General features: G+C 34.7%; 3 protein-coding genes across 5 annotated transcripts; 2 read left to right on the forward strand and 1 right to left on the reverse strand.

Moving 5' to 3' along the window:
• Nucleotides 1–7402: 7402 nt before the first annotated feature.
• Nucleotides 7403–18872, forward strand: LOC112743689 (ethylene-overproduction protein 1). 3 transcript variants are annotated; one of them, XR_011871066.1, is made up of 6 exons: nucleotides 7439–9789; nucleotides 10816–11107; nucleotides 11205–11514; nucleotides 12503–13030; nucleotides 13116–13350; nucleotides 14093–18872. XR_011871066.1 is itself a non-coding variant. In XM_025792986.3 (4 exons), exons 1-4 carry the CDS (start codon nucleotides 7757–7759, stop codon nucleotides 12730–12732), a joined length of 2865 nt encoding a protein of 954 aa, XP_025648771.1. In that variant the 5' UTR covers nucleotides 7403–7756; the 3' UTR covers nucleotides 12733–13402. The 3 variants fall into 3 exon arrangements, 1 of the variants encoding a protein (XP_025648771.1); XR_003172182.3 differs by lacking the exon at nucleotides 14093–18872 and having other exon boundaries at nucleotides 13116–13402; XM_025792986.3 differs by lacking the exon at nucleotides 14093–18872 and having other exon boundaries at nucleotides 7403–9789; nucleotides 12503–13402.
• LOC112742910 (uncharacterized) lies at nucleotides 13978–14814 on the forward strand. Its single transcript, XM_025792153.1, has one exon. The coding sequence runs from the start codon at nucleotides 13978–13980 to the stop codon at nucleotides 14812–14814; it is 837 nt and encodes a 278-aa protein (XP_025647938.1).
• Nucleotides 16983–18524, reverse strand: LOC112742911 (scarecrow-like protein 26). Its single transcript, XM_025792154.1, has one exon. It carries the CDS (start codon nucleotides 18522–18524, stop codon nucleotides 16983–16985), a length of 1542 nt encoding a protein of 513 aa, XP_025647939.1.
• Nucleotides 18873–20286: the final 1414 nt, after the last annotated feature.

Consider the following 20286-nt stretch of genomic DNA (forward strand, 5'->3'; position numbering starts at 1 on the left):
AAATTAAATAATTTCTGTTATGATAAGTATGAATGATGTGGATGACCATTAATAACATGGGTGGCTCACCATTTCCATGGTAGAATACTCATATTACCAAGAGAATTTATATTTAATAAAGGTTAAAAATATGGACCCTATACATGTATAAATAGGAGGTTAAGCCTCTGTTGATTACATACTACAATCAACAATAAAATTACTCTTTTCTCCTTCATATACTATTCTTCTATCTCTTTTACTAATAAGTTGTTACATATATTAGTAGATAAATATATATAAATTATCTCTATTATATCGAGATTATTATATTGGTAAATACTAATACTAAAGTCTTCTATTTATACTTTTTTATTCTACAACACGTTATCAGCACAAGACTCTAATCAAATTTTAGGAAGACTCCAAGTAACAAATTTTCATTATGTCGAAGCTCTCTCATCTTGAATTTAATACTCTTGATATATCTGAAAATAATTATTTATCATGGATACTAGTTGCTAAAATTCATCTTGATTCAAAGGATCTTGGAGATACCATTAAGGTTGAAAATAATACATCCCAGAATGATAAAGCCAAAGCCATGATTTTTTTTTTGTCGTCATCTTGACGTATGATTGAAAAATGAATATCTCCCATTAAAAGTTCCTACAGATCTGTGGAAAGACCTTGAAGAAATATACAATCATCAAAAGACAATGATACTTCCTCAAACCCGATATGTTAGAGAAAACTTTCTCGACCTTCCATGCCTCGAATGTGCTCCTGCAGCAGCAGTATCAAGAAAAAGGATTTAAAAAATATTCTGAACTAATTTCTTGCCTTCTTGTTGCTGAATGCAACAATGAATTGCTCTTAAGAAATATGAAGCGCGCCCAGCTGGCACCGCCCCATTTTCTGAAGCAAATGCGGTAAATCATAACCCCAGAAGAGGTAAATGTCAAGGTTTTGGTAACAAGAAAAATTATGGAAGGAAAAGAAATTATGTTCACAAGAAAGGATCTCACCAGAATTGGGATAAAGAAAGAATAAATGGGCAAAATAAATCAATTGAGGATAAATGTTTCCGTTGTGGTGGAAAGGGTCATTGGTTGCGTACCTGTCGTACACCAAGGCACCTAGTCGATTTTTATCAAGCATCTTTGAAAAAAGACAACAAAGAAAAGGAAACAAATTTTGTTTCAAATGATGTTGAAAATTCCACCACTCATTATGATGTATCTGATTTTTTTGAGAATCCTGAAGGAAATATTGGCCATTTGATCAATGATGGAATAGTTTAATATATGTGTTTGTTAAGTATTCATGTGAATAAATAATGTAAGAAACTTCTTGTTAAGGTTTATGCATTTGAATTTCAAAATTACTGAATTTGCTAATAATAATAAAATTTTTAGTATATACTATACTTCTTAGAAAAATATTTTCAATCAAAGAAATAATTTTACTGAGCAAACATTTCTACTCATTCTATTATTATTTGCCTTTGAAGAGAATGGCAAGGACATATAGTGAAGATGTTTGCCATGCAGATAGTGCAAGTTCGCACACCATTCTCAAAAGTAATATATATTTTACCCATCTTGTGCCAAAAGAAGAATATGTTAATACTATTATTGGCTCGGACAATGTGATAGAAGGCTCCGGAAGAGCTATAATTTTGTTTCTTGGAGGAACAAAATTCATAATAAATAATGCATTATTATCTACCAAGTCTCTGAGGAACTTGTTGAGTTTCAAAAATATTTGCCAAAATGGATATCATATTGAAACAATGAATGAGGAAAATCATGAATACTTGTATATCATAACCCATGATTCAAATAAAAAGATTATATTAGAAAAGTTACCCTCACTTTCATCTGAGTTGTATTATACTAGAATTAGTGCAATTGAATCACATGCCATTGTAAACCAGAAGTTTACTAGCCCAAGTGAATTCATAACTTGGCATGACTGATTGGGTCATCCAATAACAACCATGATGAGGAGAATTATTGAAAACTCCCATGGACATGCACTAAAGAACCAGAAGATTCTTAAATTTAGTGAATTTTGTTGTGCTGCATGTTCTCAAGGGAAGTTAATTTTAAGGCCATCACCAATAAAGATTGGATTTGAATCCCCTGAATTCCTAGAAAGGATTCAAGGTGATATATGTGGACCTATTCATCCACCATGTGGATCTTTTAGATATTTTATGGTCCTAATAGACGCATCTTTGAGATGGTCACATGTGTGCTTATTGTCTTCTCGCAACCTGGCGTTTGTGAGATTACTGTCTCAAATTATTCGGTTAAAAGCATAATTTCCAGAAAATCCAATCAAAGCAATTCGTCTTGATAATGCTGGTGAATTTACTTCCCAAGCTTTTGATGCTTATTGTATGGCTAATGGAATAAGTGTTGAACATCCAGTAGCTTATGTTCACACACAAAATGGGTTAGCAGAATCACTTATTAAACGCCTCCAATTGATTGCTAGACCCTTGCTTATGAGAAAAAATCTCCCAACCTCGGCTTGGGGGCATGCTATTTTACATGCGGCAGCACTTATTCGTTTGAGGCCAAAGAGTTACCATCAGTTATCTCCTATGCAATTAGCTTTTGGCCAGCAGCCAAATGTTTTCCATTTAAGAATATTCGGGTGTGCGATATATGTTCCCATTGCACCACCTTCTCGCACCAATATGGGACCCCAAAGAAAATTGGGGATATATGTTGGATATGATTCCTCCTCTATAGTGAGGTATCTTGAGATACAAACTGAAGATGTATTTAAAGTCCAGTTTGCGGATTGTCATTTTGATGAATCAAAATTTTCAACATTAGGGGGAGAAAATAAGCTTCCCGAAAAGGAACTTAATTGGAATGCATCATCTTTGATGCATTTGGATCCTCGATCAGGGCACTGTGAACTAGAAGTTCAAAAGATTATACATTTGCAAAGGATAGCAAATGAATTGCCTGATACATTTTCTGATATAAAGAGGATAACTAAATCCTATATATACCGGTTGAAAATGCTCCGATTTGAGTTGATGTCCCAGTCAAACAAATTGCCACCAAAGCAAATTCACGCCAGAAGTGTGGCAGGCCTGTCGGTTCTAAAGACAAAAATTCTCGAAAAAGAAAAGAGGTGAATACTATTCCTGTTGAAAAAGACATAGTAAAGATATCTGCAGTTGTCCAAAATTCTGATATAATTTTAATGCCAAAAGACGTTCAGGTACCTGAAAATTGTGAAAATGACAAGATCTCGATAAATTATGTATTTACAGGAGAGAAATGGAACCAAAATAAGACAATTGTCAATGAAATATTTGCATATAATGTGACATTAAATATCATGCATGAAAGTAAGGATCTTGAGCCAAGATCAGTCGAAGAATGTCGACAAAGAAATGATTGACCAAAATGGGAAGAAGCCATGAAGGCTGAATTAGACTCACTTGCAAAACGTGAAGTCTTTGGACCTGTAGTCCGTACCCTAGAAGATGTAAAACCTGTTGGATACCGATGGATATTTGTAAGAAAACGAAATGAGAAAAATGAAGTTGTGCGTTACAAAGCCCGACTTGTGGCACAAGGTTTTTCACAAAGGCCCGGTATAGATTATGAAGAAACGTATTTCCCTGTAGTGGATGCAATAACATTGCGTTATTTGGTCAGTTTATTCGCATATCATAAACTACATATGCATTTAATGGATGTTGTAATAGCCTACTTATATGGCTCATTAGATCGTGATATCTATATGAAAGTACTTGAATGACTAAAGATATTTAAACCATCCAATGAATATTCACAAGGATTATACTCAGTGAAATTGAAAAGATCTTTATATGGTCTGAAGCAATCTCGACGAATGTGGTATAATCGTCTTACTGAGTATTTGGCCAAAAACGGATTCAAGAATGATGATATTTGTCCATGTGTTTTCATAAAGAAATCTGCATCTGGATTCATTATAATTGTTGTGTACGTTGATAATTTAAATATTATTAGAACTCTTGAAGAGATTCCAACAATTATAAAAACTCTAAAAGAAGAGTTTGAAATGAAAGATCTTGGAAAGACTAAATTTTGTCTCGGCCTGCAGATCGAGCATACAAAAAGTGAGATCTTTATTCATCAAACAACATACACAGAAAAGATCTTGAAGAGATTTTATATGGATAAGTCACATCCGTTAAGTACCCCAATGATTGTAAGATCTTTGGATGTGGAAAATGATCAATTCCGTCCTAAGGAAGAAAATGAAGATATCCTTCGTCCTGAAGTACCATATCTTAGTGCCATTGGAGCGCTAATGTATCTTGCTAATAATACAAGACCTGATATATCATTTGCTGTGAACTTACTAGCAAGGTATAGTTCCTCTCCAACCAGAAGACATTGGAATGGAATCAAACAAATCTTTCGATATCTTCATGGAACGATTGATATGTGATTGTTTTATCCATATGGATCCAAGTCACAACTAGTTGGCTATACTTGTCTGATCCACACAAAGGGAGATCTCAAATAGGATACCTATTCACATATGGTGGTACAGCTATATCATAGAGGTCCACAAAACAGACAATTGCGGCAACATCCTCTAATCATGTTGAAATACTAGTGATACATGAAGCTAGTCGCAAGTGTTTTTGGCTTAGGAGTTTGATTCAATATATTCTGTCATCATGTAGACTGATTAACCATAAGATAGCTCCAACTGTCCTGTTTGAAGATAATACATCATGCATTGCTCAACTTAAGGGTGGATACATCAAAGGTGATAGAACAAAGCATATTTCTCCCAAATTCTTCTTCACTCATGATCTTCAAAATCAAGGGACAATTGATGTCCAACAGATCCGCTCAAGTAATAATCTGGCAGATTTATTTACAAAGTCACTCCCAAAATCCTCTTTTGAAAGATTGGTACATCAGATTGGGATGCGCCGTTTCCGAGACATTAAATGATGCCGACAAGAGGGGGAGACTGTACTCTTTTTTCCTTGGTCAGGTTCTTTCCCATTGGGTTTTTCTTGACAAGGTTTTTAATGAGGCAGTCTCCGTCAAAAGATATTGTACTCTTTTCCCTTCACTAAAATTTTTTTCCATTGGATTTTTCTTTAGTAAGGTTTTAACGAGGCATAATCCTAAATAGTCATCCAAGGGGGAGTGTTATGATCAGTATGAATGATGTGGATGACCATTAATAACATGGGTGGCTCAACATTTCCATGGTAGAATACTCATATTACCAAGAAAATTTACATTTAATAAAGGTTGAAAATGTGGACCCTATACATGTATAAATAGGAGGTTAAGCCTCCGTTGATTACACACTACAATCAACAATAAAATCACTCTTTCCTCCTTCATATACTATTCTTCTATCTCTTTTACTAATAAGTTGTTACATATATTAGTAGATAAATATATATAAACTATCTCTATTATATCGAGATTATTATATTGGTGAATACTAATACTAGAGTCTTCTATTTATACTTCTTTATTCTACAACAATTCCATTGGTATTTCACATATTTTTTAGAAATTATTTGCAGTCCAATGTTCAGTCCAATATTTAAAGACTACTCACTCTATGAACAACTTGGTGATTATAAGAATCAAATTGTATCTGATCCTTCTATACAATAAAAAAATATTGAGCGAATACTTACGGGCCATGTTTTAGCCAACTTATATCTTTATACATCAAAATATGTACGAGTTAATATTATCTATAATTTCTAAAAAAAACTTTTTTTTATTATTCTTCTTAAATATATATAAATTAATTTTATACTTGCTATCAGAAGACAAATTACTTCTTTCTTGGGAACATAATATATGTGGTGAAATATCAAAAGTAGTGGTTCTTACGGTGTTTTTGTGGTGTATCAATTAATGTTGTGAACAATTTATTTTATTGTAATATGTGTAGAGTTGAGTGTGTAGATGTAATCACAAAGTATGTTTTCTTATTTAAAAGCTTGAAATATTTTTTTACTCCTTTTGCTTAATATTTTTAATGCATTTTTAATATAATTCTCTCATTGGTTGGTGTTAGTTATCATATCAAAATTGTTGTTTTACATTGAAATGGACATAATCTTTTTTTATACTCAATGATCGTGAAGTTAAATAAATACTCAAGAAAAATGCTCTAATTTCTTGAAAGAACCTGCTTTCTTACAAGTAATGTATTTCATTTATCTTACTGAATTTTTATTTCTATATATTGTGAATCTTTGCTCCTAAAATTTCATTCTCATGCCCATTACTCTTTCTATTTTTTTCATTTTCATATTTTCTTGCAGCCTCTTTATCATTATACTGTTTCGGTTCGAATTGTTTCTAAATTTATCAACAAGAACGGCAAAAATTGTTGGATATGAATTAAACACATTACTACATGTTGTTAATAGCTTTTATGATGATATCTCATTTGTCAATTTTTTTAAAGATGCTGCTGCTATTTATGATCACAAGGTCTGTGTGTGTAATTTTTGTGCTATTTATATTGTTATTATTGTTCCCCCATTTATGAACTGTTATTGTAGTTATTCAACTTAGATGGTAAAATTTTGCACATTTCTTTAGAAAAAAGTTATGATGTGCATATGTATATTGATTCTCTGGATAATGCTATCTTAAGTTCAAGTACTATCTTCTGTAATGATTTACCAATTTCTGTTCTCAAATCGAATACTTGGATATCAATCTTTTAAAATTTTTTCTTTTGATTTTGTATTGAAAAAGAAGAAGCATTTAGTTTCTTTAGTTTTAGTCTACCTTTACTTTGTTTTTTTATTTTGGATTTGAACATATGTAGAATTTTTGTCATAATTCAAGAATGTACAATTAGATAGTGAAAAAAAAAAAACACAAAGTATCTTATTTAAATTGGTGAAATAAACCACCGATGTCATAGTAAATTATATTTGCAATAGTTCTTTAAATTTATCTTACGCATATGATTTTTATTATATTAATTCATTCAATTCTTCGCTTTGTGAAAGACAACAATTATCATAATATCAACGTTTCAAATAACTGAATGAAGTTGAAGATCACAACCCTAAAATTATTAGGCTTCAGTTAGATCTTATTTTTGACAAATATTTTTAAATTGTCATTTTGATGAGTATATAGATAAATACAATGATAAAAACATGTGATCTATTTTAATTAATTGTGTAATATTTTAAAATTGTCTGATATATTTTTTATATTATGTTTATATTTTTCATATTATTTTATATTTTTTATAAACATAAAAAATATATTTTTGTCCTTTTTTATATTATGTTTATATTTTTTTTGTCGCTTTTTATAATCATATTCTTTTGCTAAACATCATATTTCAAGTTATATATACCATTTTTATTTGATAATTTGATATTATTTAATACAATTCAGATTTTTTTTTAAAAATTAATCTTACCCTTTCTAAATCCAAACAATAACCTATGTGGCTGCTCTGCTAGTATACTGCTAGTAAAGAAGCTGATCTAAACCCCTCCCCCACCAAAAAACGCAATTTTCCTTTTTCGCCCTCATTTGCATTCATCTAATCTTTCCAAACTCAATTTTATTCTCTCTTTCTTCCTCTCTGAGAATCAGAATCCATCTTAGGATTCTCTAATTTAAATCCTCGATTATTTTAATTATTTTTTTTTTTAAATATTTGCTCTTCCTTCTGAAATCTTGACAGTTAAAGCTTCCAAATTTGGTCAAATTGGGGGGAAAAGAAGATGCAGAACAACATCTTCACTTCGATTCGGAGCTTGAAGATCATCGACGCTTGTAAAGGCACTCAGGTCCACGTGCTTGATACTTCTCCCTCCGCCGCCGGAGCCTCCGCAGACGGTGGCGGCGTTGAGAATCTTCATCACCAGCACCTCCTTCACGATCAAGCCAAAGCCCACACCCAAACCAAACAGGGTCGGAGCTTCCAAACCACAACAGCAGCATCAACAAAGGCAGCAGCATGCGATGTCGTTTTGGAGAGCCTCCTCCTTCTTCCTCACGGCCTGCCTACCTCTGAGCTTCTAGAACCTTCCATCGAGCCTTCTCTGAAGTCCCTCGATTTCGTGAAAACGCTTGCCGAGGTTTATCGGAGAGTCGAGAATTGTGACCAATTGGCGAAATCGGAGGCGTTTTTGGAGGAGGCAGCTATTTTCCGTGGGCTGCAGGACCCCAAGCTGTTCCGGCAGAGCCTCCGGTCGGCGCGGCGGCATGCTGTAGAGGTGAACGACAAGGTTGTGCTCTCGTCGTGGCTTCGGTACGAGAGGAGAGAGGACGAGCTCGTTGGATCGTCGGCAATAGATTGTTGTGGAGGAAACCTTGAATGCCCCAGGTCAAGCTTAATTCCAGGCTATGATCCTGAGTCAGTGTTAGATCGGTGTTCATGTTCGGGTAGAGAAGTTATTGGTAGTGATGATAAAGAGCTTTTAGAGGAATGTTCAACTTCCAATGATGATGTTGAATTGTGGTTTTGCATTGGTGATAGTGAAATTAGGTGTAGGAGACACTGTATGGCATCACTTTCGAGGCCGTTTGAGGCAATGTTGCATGGCGAATTCCTCGACTCTAGGAGGGAGAAGATAAACTTCTCAATGAATGGGATTTCTGTTGAGGCAATGGAGGCTGCTGAGGTTTTTAGTAGGACTAGGAGGCTGAATGGGTTTACACCTAATGTTGTTCTAGAGTTGCTTTCATTTGCAAACAAGTTTTGCTGTGATGAGATGAAGTCTGCGTGTGATGCTCATCTGGCTTCTCTGGTGTGTGGCATGGATGATGCCATGTTGCTGATTGACTATGCGCTAGAGGAGGCCGCGCATCTGCTTGTGGCAGCTTGTTTGCAGGTTTTTTTGAGAGAGCTACCCAGTTCGATGCAGCGTGCAAATGTTGTTAAATTGTTTTGTAGTCCAGAGGGTAGGGATAGATTGGCTATGGCTCGGCATGCGTCATTTTTGTTGTATTATTTTTTAAGCCAGGTTGCAATGGAGGGAGAGTTGAAGTCTGATAAGACTGTGATGCTATTGGAAAGACTAGGAGAGTGCGCAGTGAAAGGTTGGCAGAAGCAGCTAGCTTATCACCAATTAGGTGTTGTATTGCTTGAGAGGAAAGAATACAAGGATGCACAGCGTTGGTTTGAGGCTGCCGTTGAGGCAGGACATATTTATTCATTAGTTGGTGTTGCAAGGGCCAAGTATAAGCGTGGTCACACATATTCATCGTACAAGATGGTAAACTCGCTTATTTCTGATTATAAACCAGTTGGCTGGATGTATCAAGAAAGGTCTTTGTATTGCATTGGGAAGGAGAAAATGGCAGACTTGGTCGCTACCACTGAATTAGATCCAACTCTTTCATTTCCATATAAATACCGGGCTGTTTGTTTGCTGGAGGAGAAAAATATCGGAGCTGCCATTTCGGAAATCAATAAAATAATTGGATTCAAGGTTTCTCCAGACTGCCTTGAATTCAGAGCATGGTTCTTGATTGCTGTCAAGGACTATGAAGGGGCTCTACGAGATGTCAGGGCAATCTTGACATTGGATCCAAACTATATGATGTTCCATGGGAATATGCGTGGTGACCACTTGGTAGAGCTCCTCCGCCCTGTTGCTCAGCAGTGGAGCCAAGCTGATTGCTGGATACAGTTGTATGATAGATGGTCTTCTGTTGATGATATTGGTTCTTTGGCTGTTGTACATAAGATGTTAGAAAATGACCCTGGGAAAAGTATTTTACGTTTTCGGCAATCTCTCCTCCTGTTAAGGTGAGCTTGAGCTCTTGTGCTGATTCAAATATAATTTATTTAACTCCATATTCTCTACTGGCATGAAATCTCTTTGCATGGAATTGTTTTGTATGTTTGTTTTATACTTCTATGCTATTCGTGTCAATGAATCATGGCTAAGTATTTGTATTTTGAATTATTCTAAGTTTGAACTGGATATTTATGCATGGAACTCATGGTGCTATTGGCTGCTTAGCTTAATTATTGTGACTGGTGACTTTGTACTATGTCAAAATTAGAGGAAATTATGTTATGTGTCCATTATAAACTAGGCAAGATAATAGGTAAGGAAATTAAGCAAGGCAGCTTTAGTTGTCTCTTTCATGTATCATTTGATGTTATCATTTAGCTTGCCTTATAATTTTTAAGAGCTCATTTAAGGATGAACAATGAAGATAAATAGATAATAGGATGAAGCAGACAAGTGAAGATAATAATTGGATGAATAATGCTATCAAATGCAACTTTTCCTTGCTTTATTTTACATTTTTCTTGGTCTTGATCCAGATAATATACTTCTAGTTATGATACAAGTGTCATTTTTGTTTGGTAGAGGTCGTTCATAACATGTTATCACAGCCTTTATAATCAAGTGATTTAGAGTTCAATCCTTGCTGCCAAGTTGAATTTCAGCACAAGATAGATGACCTGTGTATTATTCTTGGTTCTAGCCAAAGAACCCATGCATGAGGGGGTGAAATTTCCATATAAAAGCCATTCATCTCTACTCGAGCTTAAACATTTTGAAGAGATGATTCATGGCATAGTTGTTATCATATCCCGTTTGTGAGATACGTGGAAGCTGATATCTCGGTGGTAGACTTATCAGATGATTTGTGTTGTATATTTCTTGTTCATAACTAGATTTCTTGTATATGACCTTGTTTTAATAAATTTTGCTTCTTGTCCATGGAAGATAGTTAATTTGAGTTTCAGTCATCCATTATTTAACCCATAACTTGTTCAATCATGGTATTTCCTTATTAATGTTCATCAATCATTCAGGTTAAATTCTCAAAAGGCAGCCATGCGTAGCTTACGCCTAGCTAGAAATCATTCCACTTTTGCACATGAAAGACTTGTCTATGAAGGATGGATATTGTATGATACCGGTTGTCGTGAAGAGGCATTAGCCAAGGCTGAGGAGTCCATTTCTATACGAAGATCATTTGAAGCTTTCTTTCTCAAAGCTTATGTATTAGCTGACTCAAGTCTTGATTCTGAGTCGTCAAAGTGTGTGATCGATCTCTTGGAGGAAGCTCTTAGATGTCCTTCAGATGTCCTTCGTAAAGGACAAGTAAGTGTAATATCGTTTTCAGATTAAATAGATCATTTTCTATTTTATTTGAATGCTAAAATGATGAACTTACTTGTGTCATTATTTTACATTGTAGGCACTAAATAATTTAGGGAGTGTTTACGTAGATTGTGAAAAGCTGGACCTTGCTGCCAACTGCTACTTGCATGCCCTCGATATCAAGCATACACGAGCACATCAGGGTTTGGCACGTGTATATCATCTTAAAAATCAGAACGAAGCTGCATATGACGAGATGACAAAGCTAATTGCAAAGGCCCAAAACAATTCATCAGCTTATGAGAAGCGTTCAGAATATTGTGATCGTGATATGGCAAAGAATGATCTTAACATGGCAACACAGTTGGATCCTCTACGGACTTATCCTTACAAATATAGGGCAGCAGGTAAAGTCCAATCAACTTGTTATATTATTCTGTGTTATGCTTCTTACATGTTTACTGTTTAAACCTGTGGAAGTGGGAAGGGTGGAGGAAAGTTTGGTTGTGATTGTAAGCCATTTTGTGTTCAAATCATTGTTTCGGCAGACAGCAGATCCTGGTCAGTTGTACTTGTAGTGTGGTGATTTAATTAATTTCAGGCATTCTGAAATCTTCCATAATGTTTTCCAACCTGAATTTTTCTATTTTTTTTTTCCTTATACTAGCTTTGTAGAACTCTTAAGGCCTACTTAAAAACTTATGCATGGAAGATTTAGCTTTGAGAAAACATTTGCTTTTGAAAAGATCAATGAGTATCAAAATCACTATAAAGCTTTCCTCTTCCCAACTAATGATGGTTTGGACTTCCACATATATGCTTGTATTAGAAATTATGTAATCTCCGCAAAACATCATGGTGTAAGGTTATGATAAATGAAATAGGATCTTGCACACTTGTGATTTGAAAATCAGCATTATACAATGTTATTGTTGAAGGAATATTATTGTAGTTCTGATGTTTTTGTGTTCCTGAGGAATGAAGTAACTCAAACTAGATAAAACAGAGAGAGGCTTAACCTACTTGTCTTTCTTGGAGAGGGCAAATGGGAATGTTCATTTTTGGGTTTGTTTATCTTATCGGCGGTAGTTATTTACGAAGTGTGAGAGCAAACAAATCTTGTGTGTGTGTGTTAAGTATCTAAGGAAAGTGGAAAGCATCCCATACTACCCGATGTGGGACTTTGGGCACCCCATAATACCCAAGTCCCTAACAGTGTGATCCTATTCTCATTTGATGACCGAATTTGTTAGAGCCTTATTGTTTTAATATTGTACTGTGCTCATACTGAACTTCATGTTTGTTGGATGTGATCATGATTAAGTCTTAAATCATTGAAACCAGCTAGTAAACTGCTCCCACAACTTTTACTGACATGCAACCTCTATATATCAGTTTTGATGGATGATCACAAGGAAGATGAAGCAATAGTGGAGCTTTCAAGGGCCATCAATTTCAAGCCAGATCTGCAACTTTTGCATCTTCGAGCAGCATTTTATGATTCAATGGGTGATTATGCTTCTACTGTCCAGGATTGTGAAGCTGCCCTTTGTCTTGATCCTGGCCATTCTGAGACATTAGATCTCCGCAATAAAGCACGAGAGCAAATTAATGAACAAAAGTGAGAGAATCACAGATCAATAATCAGGTTTTCCTTGTTCTCTAGGTTGCATTTGGTTAGTGTAAAATATGTGGACACAAAATATGTGGACATGGTAGGACACAAATATCTTTGGTGCACTAAGGAAGAGATAGAGTGAGTGAGAGAGACAGTGGGACTGAAATACAGTCTTGAGAGTCCATGTCAGAAGGAAGGCCACTAACATTGTTATCTTCAGTGTCTCAATGTCTCATTGTCCTGTTCAACCATAAAGGGGCAATACTATTCTTGTTGACCTGCACCATTTTACACCTAACAGCCTGGTAATCATCAATTCTATTTATCTATTGAATGGTCTCTAGAAAGAGTACGGTCTATATATATCGTTCTCATAGGCTGGCCTTCTAGATGCAGAATACAGAAGGAAAAGAGAATTTAGAGACATAATTTGGATCGATTGAAACTGAATGGAAAGTAGGGGAGCAAACAGCTGCTGCTGTTGCTATTCTTGACTAGGCCTCACCAGTAAGAATGGTGATAAAGTTTTAGACAAAACTTGTCTATACAAGTCAATTTGTCATGTAAAAGATTCAGTATTTGCCACCATATTTTTGGCTGAGCAATTGCCGATTCACATCATGCTGTAAGTTGTAACCTTTTGCCACTGTTATATAAACAGATTTTTTTCTCAGCTATTTCAATGGTATTTGTGATAAGTTCTACGTAAACTGCTATCTCCATCACCATCTATAGGATTTGTCATGCGCTCAATTATTCTCGACTGTTTCCTTTTATTTTTTGTTCTTTTTCCCCAACTTTTACTATATGCACTTATTTTTGGGGAAGAGGATTCTTCTATCCTGTTCAGATCAATCAGATCATGTTAAAAATTGTGAAAATTTAATGGTGTGGAATGTGGATGTGTATATGTAATTCGTACATGAGAAATTCATATGCCATTTTTTTATTATTTACATTAGCTTCATGTTACCTTGTTAAATGTTATTGAAAATGTGAATTTATAACCTTCAAATATTTACTGTAAAAGAAAAAAAAGATCTGGTATGTTGTTTCTCTTCCCACGTGAAGGTGGCTTTTAAACCCACCTGTGACAAATTTAAAGCAAGACTTTAGTTTTAATGATTTTCATGAGAGGTCCATAGTTTCAACTGTTTTTATGTATTCCACCTAACTTGATTTCATATCCTCCTATTTTTTTTCTTCCCCCAAATATCTTCTCCGTTGTTGCTGTTATAGAAGCTTACCAAAAATGGAAGAACAAGCAGAACAAAATATTATGACAATGGATTTGGAATGCCGCAGAATGTTAAACTTCAATGCACCCCTTCTATCAACAAGGCGTCTTGCTAATTCAGTTGTTGCAGGTACATCACTTAGTATGTTACAAAGCACAAGTATTCCATTTTCATGGGAGCAAGCCCCAGGCAAGCCGAAAAACCAAGAGAGGAGCAATAACATCCACGACCGAGATGTAGAAACGCCTCGGCTCCAATTACCACCTTGCCTTCAGCATCTTCCAAGAGCAGCAGCTGAAGCTGACTTAGGTAATGCTGTTCTTTCATTTGATCAAGATGATGGTTGTGATGGTGATGATGACGACGATGATGACAATGAGAACAAGAAGAATAGTGAAGTTTATTCAGATGCTATGGAACTTTTTTCTTTATCAGAGGCATTAGACATTGTTGTCCAACAATCAGAGACAAATCACAGTAGCAGCAATGATGTGTTGAGATTAAAGCTTTCAGAATCTAATGTTGATCAATGTTCAAGCTATATGATTAATCGCTTTCTCCCTGATGCCACTGCATTGGCAGCATCATCTTCTGCACATTTTCCAAACAATGGTTACAACAAGAAAGGTTGTGATACTTGCAGTAATTCAAGGCACTCATATGCTTCTTCTCCAAAGGGTTGTGGCCTTCAACTTCTGTTCCCTTGGCGTATGAAGCACAAGCTTTGTGCTATAAAGAGCCCTGTGATGACATGCTCCACAAAAGTGCAGAAGCATCAGCAGAGTTTGAAAAACAAGAAGCATTGTTCATCAGTTCACAAGACTAGTAAAAGTATCAAAGGAGATATTTGAAAGTAATTTTTTTTTCTTTTCATCAAAGTCTAGGTTTGCACTAAGCATTTTACTAATGTTAGGTTATATTTCTCGGCGCACTGAATGTTTAGAGGTACATATAGAACACAAGAAATGCTATGTGCACATAAAAAACCAGCTATTAAATCAGTTACTATGTATTTGTGTATAAATACATGTATTGTTCAACTTATTTTTAATGTGTATTTTGTATTTCAGCATGTATTTTATACAGGTAACTAATTTGGTGGCTGATTTTTGTACACATAGCATGGTTGATAAAGCATACCGAATTTCGCATTGGTAGAGGAAATTGAATCTGTTTTCTTGTAGCATACAAGGCATCAAGGTGATTTCTTACTAATTATGCTCTTTGACTGGCCTGATCTTGTAGCCATTAGTTTATTCTTTCCTTTTTTTATTCTATTCATATTTTGTTGCCATTACTCAGTTACCTGTTTAAAGTCATATGCCAAAATGAGATGTATAAAAAAAATGTACTTTGGATTTTAGTTAGGAAAATAGGAAGGACACTTGGAAAACTACTAGGGCCTTCTTTCCTTGTTCCATCTCCAACACATTGAAAAATAGTCCATGATTGGTTAATGGCTTTATTAATTGACATAATAAATAATTAATTTAAGGTTCGTGATTCATATTTTGGTTGCGTGTGAGCTCTTACGTGCTTCTCTCTTAGGTAGGAATCTGCAAAAACTGGAAAATACACAAATTACGTACAAAAGCCAGGCAGAAGTTGTATTAAAATTAACTTCTATGTTCTACAGTTGACAAGGCCTGCATGAGATAATATTATTATTATATATACGGATGATTTTTCTGATAATTATCCTTTATTAAGTCCAATTTTCTAATAGGATGGACATTTTCTGGAAATAATTTGCTAATTATCAGATCATAGATTATGGATTTTCCTTCATTGGCCTCAGTCAAATGGAATCTAACATCTTCTGTAACCCCTTTAATTTTAACATGAGGTCAATTGATGTTTTGAGTCACAGAGAAAGATGCATGAATATCAAGAACGGTCAATAAATAAAGCAAAAGTTTGTTTCATGATTAGGCGTGTTCAAGATTTGGACCCACCCAAAATCCGGTTCAGATCTAAGGCATATTTTACCGTGTTTGAATTTATCATTTTTATCCTGTGTTATTTTCGAATCAGATTTGAATTATGCTTGGGTCATCCGACTTGCTTCGAAATTGTTTTTTATAATAAAAATATATATTTTAGAGTGAAATTAGTAATGTCATATTATATTTTTATATTTTAATTAATATTTTTCATATTATACGGTATTATTTTTACTTTAAAATAATTTATTTTAGTATAAATATGATATAAAATTTGTTAAATTTAATTATTAAAAATAAAACATTATTACTTTAGTATATAAAACTTACAAATTTATATATACTGATTTTACATCGAATTAATTCCAGTTTAATCTAATCTATTTCGAATCACTCTTGGATTGGGTCAAAATAAACTCAACAACCCTTTTAGAGTTGAGTCCAATCTAATTAAACCTGGCTCAACTTAATCCATGAACATCCTAATTCGTGATTATCATTTCTAAGAATATGATGATCATAACTAATTTTCAAGAGGTCAAGACCTATGTTCTGCCACAGAAGATCATGAATTAAATACCAGGAATTTACTTCATTAAATCATATTTTTCTCATTGGAACTTCTTCTTTGATGCTATTTTTACTTGTTATAACCCGGCTTCATAACTTCAGGTTTACAAGCCAAAGAATAAAATCAACTCTTCATGATGCATTTTAAGATTAATTTGAATAGATTATAGAAAAGTACATTCAAAGATTTTTTTTATGTTTAGGAACTTAATGTCTGAAAAAAAGATGTAAAAGCTTAAAGGTGATATTTTATTGGTGCCAAAGAAAAAATAGTTTGCAACGCTTGATTGCTTTAAAAATTGTGTTCATTTTATGGTGAAAGAAGACATATACAGAATAAACATAGACATATACATATATGAATCTGTACAAATTAATTTACATTAAACGATCCACTATCTTACAATGAATACCCAAAAGATTTCTGATGTGCAAAAAAGAAAGAAAAAAAAAAAAACTGTGTACTATGTACTCCTTGGCTTTTAATTAGCTATTTATTATTAGCTTTAGTTTCTCCAAGCAGAAACTCTCACTAGTTCTGTTCCTTTCCATGCCAGAACAATTTCATTCCCATTTTGCCCTTCAATCCTTGTCTCATACGAACCTCCACTACCTCTCAACATTTCTCTTACTTCCATTAAAATGCTTGTGCTCAATCTGCAACCTTCTAGTCCAATTTCAGTTTCCCCAGGAACATGGCAAGAATCCCTCTCCATCTCTTGCCAATTTTGTAACCAAGCAAAAGGAGACACATGAGGCGCCACAAATAGGGACTCTATAAGAGTCCTTGCCTCTGAGAAACTTGTTGGGAAACATGACTCAATTGATTCCATTAAGGCATGGTAATGCACCAAATGACCATCAAAGAATGCCTTGAAATTCATGCTGGTCTTGAGTTTCTCAAACGCATCACCATCACCAAAAGTGATGATTCCCTTGTTCCCAGAGCCATTGATCAAATCCTTAGCCAGCTTCAGAAATTCCATGGCTTGTTTTCTGCTGCTTCTATTGGCCATATGTGGCAGGTTAAGCATGCAATTGAAGGCCAAAAACTCTCTGATGCCACTGCCACCACTTTTCTTCACATTCTTCAACTCACTAACAAGTTCCTCAATTCCCTTTTCCTCCACCTTCAGATTCAATCCCCACGATCTTGCATGCTCATAGAGATGCCTCTTAGTTTCCTCAGAAATCCAAGGAGTAGTGGAATTACCATCATGCCCTTGCTGATGATGACCGGAACTGATTGATGTCAATTTGAATTGTGTTATGTTCCTCCGAGCCATGGCCTCAATCATTGGAATCCATTGGATCCCAATTCCCATGTAAGAGTCCACCACGTGTACGGCATCACAGTCTGGCGGCATGTTTTCAATAATTGCAGAAAGGGCCACAAAGTGAGCGAATTTGCCGAAAGGGGTTCCTTGATAGAATGCCCTGAAAGCAGCGTCAGAGTTCTTCAAGGCTTCCCCTTTCAAATAGTCTCCGTTGTTTGCGGCGGTTGCTAGCGACATGTAAAAGTGGAGGCGCTCGTCAACGGTTTGGGAGAGAGGGCTGAGTTTGTTGCTGATGCATCTCAAGATCTCTTCAGCGAGCGCTTTGTGTCGATTCTCCAAGGCTTCTCCAATGGCGTCCACCAAGTGCGGAAGGATCAAGTGGTTCTCGATTTGCGTGTTCGGTTGAGGCAAGTTCAGTGGTGTCGATGATGATGAGGACATGTCTGAATTGAATGACTGGGTGGGACTATATGCTTCTTGTGAAGGGATGATGCTTCCTTCACTCTCAAGAAACTGGTGAGTCAGATCGTGGAATTTCATTGGGAAATCATGGATCAAGGGTTGGAGTTGCAAGGTTTCATCATCGATTGTGTATTGAATGTGATGATCATATTCATTCGTGAAGATGGTGTTTTCTGATGAACAAGTGTTGAATATGGCACTGAATCCATAATCATCACCATCTTCATCCATGCTACTCAACCCATAATAATAATATGGCTCATCAAAGAGTGAGGATGGAGATTGAAGAATCTCATTAGACTGCATCATCTTTTCTTTTTTTTTTTTAATTAATTTTAATTGGATATATTCAACACATACCACAGCGGATGAGGGTCTTGTTTCAATTTGGATGAGTTTGTTTTGTAAATGGTTAATAACAGTGTTTGGTATTTATAGCAAAAGTATGCTGATGAACAAAGTGGAGACAAATTAAGAGCCAGCCTACAGGAAGTAGCTATAGCACCTAGAGATAATTATTATTCTATTTATGAAAGTTTTTCTTTCAATATAACATTTTTTAAGGTTGCCTCGCAAGTTCTTGAACACATGAGAAAACAGGAAGAGAGCTGAGTCATGAAATTCTTACGTATAAATAACACATTCTGTTTATTTTAATAATTAAGAGTCCCTCGCATCAAAGTTTTAAATTCATGAGTATGGTTGGCAATATTAATTCTATTTACAGTTATTCAATTCTATCTAATTCATTTGGATCGGATTGAGAATGAAGCAGATTAAGTTGTGTACTGGGTCAAGTGCGAGTCTAGACCTAACCCAACTCGATCTGACTAACACGCACTCTTAATATATTATAATATATAATAAAATTGATGGTGATCAAATTTATATCCGCTTACTTATATAATTTTAACAAGGACTTTAGCATAATTTATTGTTTTTAATTTTAATACATGTTTAATTTTATATTTTTTGTTTTATTAATATTTGTATGAATTACAGAATGATTAAATATTATGTTTAATTGAAAAAATTAATTTATTGTGGATCAGGTCGGTCGGTAGTAAAGGTTTTTAACTCACAAATAAGATAAGGTTGAGTTTTAGAGAGAATTTAAACTCGCCCAATGGACAGATTCAGAAGTAGAAAACACGTTTGGTGGCCCAAAGTTTTTATCAAAATGAGGGGTTTGATTCTGAACAGATATTTAGTCCAGTGATTAGGCCAGCCACTGTCAGATTAGTTTTTAGTATTGCTTTATCCAGAGATTGGGTAATACACTATGATGTACAGACACTGACATGAATACGGGACACATTGACACGCGAATTTTAAAATCTTATAAGACACGGGGACACGCATACATATAAAATATAAAGTATTTTTTAGATAAATTATAATGATATTTTGATATTTTATTGATATCAAAATATAAATTAATTTTTTTAATTATTTTTAATGTCTTATTTTAATTATATCAAGTATTTAAAATATTTTTTGTTTTAATAAATAATAATATATACTATATCTAAATTTATTTCAAGAATATATGTTAAGAATAAGACTGGACACGCTGACACGTGATGGTATTTAGGTGTGTCCAAGCATGTCCGAAGAAGAATTTTTCACTTTTTATTAAGACACGGTTGGACCCAGCAGACACGCGTGTAGGACGAGTGTCGGTGAGTGTCGTGTCCGAAATGTGTCCGACACGCGGACACAACAACTCAACGAAGTGTCCGTACTTCATAGGTAATACACCAATTTGATTTTAATAATACTTTTTTCAATGGAGACTTGCATCAAGAAATCTATATGACACAATCTTTGGGTTTTGAAATAGATGCTGAGTCAAAGGTTTGTAGACTTAATAAATCTTTTTGTGATCTTAAACAAGTTCCAAGAAAATCATTTTTAAAACTAAGTACCACTCTACAAACCTTTGATTTTTCTAATTCAAAGTCTGATATGTCTTTATTTATCTGAACCACTTTTAATTTTGTTATTTATATTCTTTGTTATGTTGATGATATTATTATCACAAACAATAATGCTATTGAAATTGATTGTA

Source organism: Arachis hypogaea, chromosome 14 (assembly GCF_003086295.3).
Source record: "Arachis hypogaea cultivar Tifrunner chromosome 14, arahy.Tifrunner.gnm2.J5K5, whole genome shotgun sequence".
In the NCBI taxonomy this organism is placed as follows: domain Eukaryota; kingdom Viridiplantae; phylum Streptophyta; class Magnoliopsida; order Fabales; family Fabaceae; genus Arachis; species Arachis hypogaea.